Source organism: Eucyclogobius newberryi, unplaced genomic scaffold, assembly GCF_026437365.1.
Source record: "Eucyclogobius newberryi isolate DKJ021-1_F unplaced genomic scaffold, fEucNew1.0.hap1 SCAF_6, whole genome shotgun sequence".
Classification (NCBI taxonomy): domain Eukaryota; kingdom Metazoa; phylum Chordata; class Actinopteri; order Gobiiformes; family Gobiidae; genus Eucyclogobius; species Eucyclogobius newberryi.
In genome coordinates this window covers 21,047,995-21,055,634 of record NW_027316278.1, presented here as the reverse complement: position 1 = coordinate 21,055,634, position 7,640 = coordinate 21,047,995, and the positions used below count along the sequence as shown (strand labels likewise).

General features: G+C 42.4%; 1 protein-coding gene across 1 annotated transcript; it reads left to right on the top strand.

Annotated features, from left to right (window-relative positions):
- The first annotated feature begins 3,940 nt into the window (after positions 1–3,940).
- Positions 3,941–6,066, top strand: dmrt2a (doublesex and mab-3 related transcription factor 2a). The gene is made up of 3 exons (XM_072433842.1): positions 3,941–4,344; positions 4,430–4,532; positions 4,748–6,066. Exons 1-3 carry the CDS (start codon positions 3,973–3,975, stop codon positions 5,773–5,775), a joined length of 1,503 nt encoding a protein of 500 aa, XP_072289943.1. The 5' UTR covers positions 3,941–3,972; the 3' UTR covers positions 5,776–6,066.
- The last annotated feature ends 1,574 nt before the right edge of the window (positions 6,067–7,640 follow it).

Genomic DNA, 7,640 nt, shown 5'->3' with positions numbered 1-7,640 from the left:
GTACTCGATGAACAGCTTCCACTATTGGACCCTGCCATCTCGGAAATATACCTGTGGCCAGAATCTTTTTATTAAAATCTGGCCATAAAGTTTATTCAAATAGTCATCACAGACCGAATCATAGAACTATGTATAATCATCTAGTCGGGGCATCGTCTTTCTGTCACTTATTATGGCTTAATCTATAAATATTTGATTTAAAAAGAAAATTAAAAATGTCCAAACAGTAAAGAGAAACCATCTATATACAACTGGCTCCAACAAATACAGGCCTTCTTGGTCGTCATTTGCTGCCCTCTAGCGGACAAAGTCAAATCAAATCAAATCAAATCAATTTATTTTTGTAAGGCCCAAAATCAAAACAACAGTTGCCTCTGAGGGCCACAGGGTGAAAGTATGTTCATGCGTTACACAAAGTATATATTTCCATTACTAAAAGCACTTCAACAAAGTAATACTGTCACGTTTATATAATTTGGATAACATTTAGATACTATTGCTACAAAAATACAACGGATTTATAGATTGTATTTACAAAATAACGAGCTGTTGAACGATACCACCGCTCTTTAATTCTCAGTGAAATACCTACCAACTTGTTTCCAAACTTGTTGAACGTGTTGAAGAGTAATTGCACTTGTTTCATGTCGAAAGGGAACGCCCAAAGAAATATAGTGTACATCAGAAACCAGGTCAAACCAGGTTCACATTTTCCAGCAGATCTCATCTCAATTTTAAACTCTTAAATGTTGACACCACGTATTGAGACCTTTAATAATCTACAATCCAGTTCTTGCTTCACTGAATAGGCCTTGCAAAGTCGTTCAATTATATATATTGTTGGTGTTAATGGAAAAAAATCTGGTGACACATCCAGGCCAATTAGTCCAGTCAGCTCTGCGGAGAGGCTACCCCGCGGTATTTTTGAGCACACACCCAATATGAAGCAAACGCTATATGTTAATGATCCTATAACACGTTCCATAGGCGGCAAACCCTCCACAAGACAAGCTACACAGTGCATCTTTAAGTGTACATAACTTGAGTCTAATGAAAAGGACCCACTTGAGAGCTCTCCCACGGCAGCAGTGTTTGTGAGTGGCTCTGATTGAAATAGCAGCAGCATCTCATTGGAAGTGTCCCGCTGTGCAACCTATAAAGTGTAAGAGGATCTGGGTAAAGGCAGAAGAGCCTGTGAGATCACTGTTACCCTGTTATGATAATTAGCCCCTGATGGACTGACAACACATGCAGCTGAAGACTAAAGCAGACCCAACAGCATTTGTCTTAGTCTGAGCTCGCTGACCTTTCACCTTTGATGGATAATATGCAACAAACAGGAGGACGTGTCTATCAGCTGATTGGACCCAGTGTCCAATTTATTCATTCATCTATTACGCACATATAAAATGTTAAATGTTTTAATTAAGCTTTATGAAGTCAATTCCTATTGTGGAATATTCCAGGAAAATCAATAACATCTCCATGGACACCACCTTATTGCTGAAACAAGATTGTATTTTTGTGAATTTTGTTAAGCATTTTTCAGTTGGCAGACCCCCCTTCACATAGTGCACCTTTAAAAAGTGCAATCCAATTGAAATAAATGGTTAAATGATATAGCCTTAAAGTTAGTTTTACCCTACTGATGATGTGTTGTTGCAATAGTAATCATGCATTTTATTTATTAATTATTAACCTTTATTCAACCTGAAATGTCCCATTGAGATTTAGAATCTCTTTTACAGGGGAGTCCTGGCCTAAAACTTGTTAAGATATGCAATTAAACATCTATTTTTGTTCCCCTTTAGTTTGCTGATACCAACACTTTGGCGTTTGCACTGATTAGGATTAGAATTAGAATGCAGCCAAACTTAAAAATGACCCAAAAGCTAAATCAGAATATTTTGTAATAATAGTGTTGTAGTCGTCAATGTTTTAATTTTGTTATAATCTCAAAACAGATGGGTCTGCTGTATGAATCTGTCCCTTTTTGAGTCCAAATGGAGCTTGAATTCCAGCAAGGGTCGTCCTCTGCCCCCCCCCGGAGCGGGGGCCTCCGCTGCGCTGGGTCATCCTCTCCGGGCCGGACACACACAACACGTTTCAGGTGAACATCCAGCTCTTCCGTGTTCGGTGCAAGCCTCCTGTTCGTTCACCATCAAAGCATTCTTGATTTGCAAACGGCAGCGCGGGGTGGCCGCTCGTAACACTCGCCATAAATTACTGAGAAGAGGCAAATAAAGCTGCACCTGCACCAGCTTGTCCCGCTCCCCCCAGCAGACTGAGACCAGTGTCATCGTTTCTCATGACCAGTGACACGATGCACTGACCACACAGCCCGCTAGATTAAATAAAAGCTATGCTTTAATATATATTTGTAATCATGAATTTGCGACTTAATTTCAGATCGAATTTAAAATTAGTCTAATCGTATGATCGTTCAAACAGCCTTTTTCACATGCAAAATGTAATGCACACAAAACTTAAAAACAGGCTTAGTGGAACTGTTGAACCCTCTCAAAACAACGGATTCTTTATTCTAAAATAGTCTTTATTTTGCCGTTGTAACAACCAAGCGACTCTCTTAGAAAGTATAGTATTCTAAATCCTTTTTTCCCTACAGCATTTTGCGCGCAGAGCCAGCTTTTGTGCATGCCCTCATTTTTCACACACTGCACTTCAGATTTTATTTCCCATGATCTGCGGACAAAGGCTTTAGTCCACATGCTGTCACTGACTGTCAGTTGCAGCAAACAAGGGCATGTCTTTCTTGAAACCAGGATTCAGTCAGCGCGCGGCAAACAAAGGCACAGAAATAGTTAGAGTTTAAACATTTTGAACTTAAGTTGTGCGCCACGCCCTCTCTGTTCAACAAAGGGACAACAAGAGTTTGCATAAGTTCACCTTGAAAACATTGGGCATGTGAAACCTTTACAAGCCTTAGTGCCTTCGTGCTGTTTATTTTTCAAGCTCATACTGCTGAGGCTCTGCATCTGCGGATGTTGTGTACACACGGGGCTCTAATCTTTCTCAGGTCTTGTGTCACTAAGGACTGTAACAACCTGCACGTCACCTGCGCTCCTGTCCCGTATCTGAGCACGGGTCAACTCTCACAGGCTGCTTCATAACAACCCGTGATGTTTTAGCTGCAATGTCATGTGTGAGACTTTGACTCTGGAGAAGCCACAAATCAAGAAGATAAATTAAGTAGTAAAATACTGTCTCTAAATGTACACGCTGGACAGATACTGCTGTTGCGTTTTAGATGGAAAGGGTGTTTTATTGTGGTGGTGGTGAGATGGTGTTTGGTTTGTTTTAGGTTCAGGATAATCCTTGAAGTCACCTCATAAGGCCCGAACTAAGCAAATGAGAGTGATCCATGAGTGATCACGGAGGGGCCTGTTCCGTCTGTGTGAGCTGCGCGTTCCTCCATTGGCTCATACCCGGGACGCAGCAGCCAATCGGAGAGCAGAGGAGCAGAGACTGAAACACTTGATAGGAGTGGCGCTCACTGTTTCCACTTCAGTGTAATGTTAGAGCTTATGGACACACGCTTCAGTCTGTCATCCAGTGGTTGGGATTTTTAAAAACGCACCTGTGCACGGACTGCACTGGAAGCGGCTGTGCGTATAAGGTAGGGAATTGACAGACTAAATATTTAGCTATGTACTTAACTTGACTGCAGAATATCAGTGATATTGAAGGTAAGATTTAGGAATTGACCATGTCAGATGTTTTGTTTCTGTTTTTAAACTCAAAACTTAATTTTACCTTTATAAATCATAGCCTGTACTTGAATTTGCAAATCAAATGTGGAAGTTGAGGTCCCAGGTTAACCTCGGTGGTTCTCGGTTGCGTGATATTATTCAAAGCAGGAGAAGAGATTTGCTATAGATAGGCCAATAAAATATGATTGAGTTGAGGCTCAACATTTTATTTCCTCTCGCAGATAACGGTATAAACAACAACATGTCAGGCAGCGCCGGGTGCGATTTCGAAATCGACGTGGAAAGTTTGGGGACCGAGAGCGACGACATGCAAGAGGCGCACAGCCGCCCTGGCTCTGCTCCTCTCGGGCCCTCCACACCGTCAGAGGAGGACGGGGAAGGATCAAGGGCCGAAGACAAACCTGGAGCAAGTGGCATGCCCGGGGACCAGAGGAAGTTAAGCCGGACCCCCAAATGTGCCCGATGCAGAAACCACGGCGTGGTCTCGTGTCTGAAGGGCCACAAGCGCTTTTGCCGCTGGAGAGACTGTCAGTGCGCCAACTGCCTGCTCGTGGTGGAGAGGCAGCGGGTCATGGCCGCGCAGGTCGCCCTGAGGAGGCAACAAGCCACTGAGGTGAGATGCTACTCTGACACAACTTGGTGCACAAACAAACATGCAAACGAACGAAAAAGCTTAACTAAAATGTAAATTGTTTCAGGACAAGAAAGGGATTTCTGGGAAACCGATTCCGGCAGAGAGAAGGGCAATATACCAACGACACATCAGACCTTCAACCATGCTGGCCAAAAGCATTCTAGAAGGTAATTGTGCCTCTTTCAATATTTGTTTTTTAATATACGATTTATTTATTTATGTCAATTTAAAATAATACAATTCAATATTGACAGCATTTACTATAAGATCACTGTTGAATTAAACTTTAAACAATATTAACAAATGCCATTAACTTAAATAAATTAATACATGATTAAATAAATGTTTAACGTAACAAGATTTTAAATGTTATTTGTGGCAGGATACCGTCCGATGCAGTCTGATCCTTTCCTGAGCCCTGGCCAGTCCCTGCCTCCTCTGAGTGACCGCATGAGGAAGAGACGGGCGTTTGCCGATAAGGAGCTGGAGAGCATTATGTTGGAGAGAGAATACAAAGAGAGGGAGCTGCTGGAGGGTCAGTCGGGCCCAAACTCTCTCCTTTTCCCTGGCAGTGTAGTGCACCATGCAGCCGAGTACAGCTCCTACAGGAGCTACTCGCCCCCGACCCACACCGACGCTCAGGCCAAAGAGCTGTGCAACTTCATGGGGCCCAACTGTCTGGAGCTGCCTGTGCAGTACCCCAGCAGCACAGCCAATGTGGAGCTGATCTCTTCCAACGTGAGCGTGGCCACCACATACAGACATTACCCCCTGCAGTCGTCCAGAGGAAGTTTTGTTGTGTGGCCCCGGGGCCCAGCTAACCTGGGGGACGCATTGCTGTACCAGCAGTGTCTGTTGAATGCTACGGCCGTCCAGAACATGAAGCCCGGGGTGGTGTGGGAGCCTAAAATCATGCCCACTGAGAGCCAGCCCCCGGAGCAGGACGCAACAGCAGCTGCAGCTCTGAGTGTGGCCAAACTGGAAGGGTCCAGGGTGGCACTGCAAGAGTCTGTGGAGCCCAAACGTCAGGGTACCACCCCAGGACAGAGACAGAGGGAGTGCTCTGCTTTCTCTACACCCAAAAGGGTCTTCCCCACTAACTCGTCTACACATCACAGTCCTGTCCTGAGCAAACTGAGCAAAGACACTGTGAAACACAAAGTGAGCAGCTTGCACACTCTCCTACAGGACAAGAACAGCGGAGGCCCGTCCTGTAAGGAGCTGCTGGAGGAGGCAGCTCGCAAGTACAGAGACTCTTGTGTTAGAGACAATGTAAAGATGTCCATGTATCCCAAAGACTTCCTGTCCAAACCTGTGGGCACAAAGATGTCCTCTAGTGAGACACTGTCCTTCTCTGTAGAGTCCATCCTGAAGAGACCCACACCTGCAGTGAGCGCCGTGTTCCACTGACAGTAAAAGTCCTCTTGCACTGGTCTGTCCCGCAAGCACTGCACCAAAAGTATGTCACATTTAAGATACATATGATTCCTGTATTTTGTATGTTGAACATTTTCCATTGTGCATTTTCTAACATACAATAGCAAAATTTGTGGAACCAATTCATCTATGTCAATTATTATTTGTCAGAAAACCTTTTTTATTTTTATTTTGTATATTTGTATGGTTATTTTGTAGAAAATAGATATGAACATATATTTAAATACACACATTTTGAAAATTAAATAAAACAGTTTTAAAGTATTGAGTCAGCACAAATTATTATGACACCATTTAGGGAATGTGAAAATGAAAAGTGCAAATCTTATTATTATTTCTCTTCCAGTTCATATTTCATTGTCAGCTACACTTCCCAGCTTGTTGGGGCAGAATCCCACTCGGCTTGGAGTCTTTGACGCTGATGCGTCTGTAAACAGGCGTCATGTAGTAAAAGAGGACAGATAAGACGGATGAACAGGGTTTACATAAGCCTGAGATATTCTTACTCATTTTGGTTAGAATACTGAATAAGAAATCCCTTCCCTTTTTGAGGTAATCTTATATCAAATTTGAAGGTGTTTTAACTAGTCATTCTTTATCAAATTAATCTATAAATAAGACCTTCTCAATTTCAAAATAATTTATTTCATTTTTGGAAATTAAAAGTGAATTATAAATTTGCATCGATACAAAAAACACAAAATATTTTATTCACATGTTTTGCCAGCAATTTCTTTGTCTCACACCAACTTGATTCACTTTTCACATGCTGTGCATGTCTGCTTAACACTGCCGTGCAGAGTGCAGTTTGTTCTGGCTGGGATGTGCCACCTCACGTCACTGGTGTCTTTATTGTCGCCTTCTGTTTGGAAACACTAATGACACTATTATAGTTTACGGCGAAAAATTCCAGCAACTGTGTTTCCACACACTAGTTTTATTACTTATTTACCCAGCGTGTTTTCACACATTTTTTGGAAAAACGTTGAACAATGTAAGGTGTGTCTCCATATTTGAAGCATATCAGAAGCGTCATAGTAATAAAGTAAAGTACATTTGGGTGTATGAATGCACTCATTGTGTTTTACTGCATGTGCACACTGGGCTGTAACAGCAGAGCGGTGCTGAGCAGAAGGTGACAGTATTTGTCCTGACTAACTGTCGCTGATAATATCTTGGTGTCGGTGTGTGAGATTTAACATGTCAGCACATTGCCCCTCCTCTGCCCCCTTTCTCTTCCTCTGTCCTGGGTCTGGCTCTTATCTCACTTCACACAGTAGCAAATTGTTTTGGTAACACAGGTGTCACTTACCATTTAACCACAACTGTTTTCCATTGTTTGACATGAAGCCTTTTTAAAAAAAAAATGTATATTTTATTAGAGTTTACAATCTTCTCATGCTGCAGTCATTATTTTAAACAGTTAAAGACACACAACCTTTGCTGATGGTATTTTTAGGAAAATGTCTACTACATTTGTATGCATCATTTATATTAGCAGGATCATCTAGGTTTCAGCCCCATTTCAGCTCATTTAAATGATTGTAACAAATGCTTTGTGTTGTTGATCTTCCAGGTTCTTGATGGAATTATTTACTTAGAACAGAGTTCAGCCATAAAAAAACATATTTGAAATCCCTGAGTCACATTTAGCCGTACACCTCCCACACCTCGGTCCTTCTCCAGGTGTGAAAACCATCCATCCATCACACTGTTACCAATGTCACGCCACTATCGTAAAACCCACTGAGCACTAAGAGCCTGTTAAGCACCGCGACCCTATGACCGAACCACGAACCAGTGGCTTATTTTGACTCTCCACGATGGCACATGTTGTG

Excerpts from the sequence above, each read along its gene's own strand:
- dmrt2a (XM_072433842.1), top strand. The coding sequence starts at position 3,973 with ATGTCAGGCAGCGCCGGGTGCGATTTCGAAATCGACGTGGAAAGTTTG. Across the intron at positions 4,345-4,429 it reads GGAGGCAACAAGCCACTGAG|GACAAGAAAGGGATTTCTGG; the intron begins GTGAGATGCTAC and ends AAATTGTTTCAG. Across the intron at positions 4,533-4,747 it reads GGCCAAAAGCATTCTAGAAG|GATACCGTCCGATGCAGTCT; the intron begins GTAATTGTGCCT and ends TATTTGTGGCAG.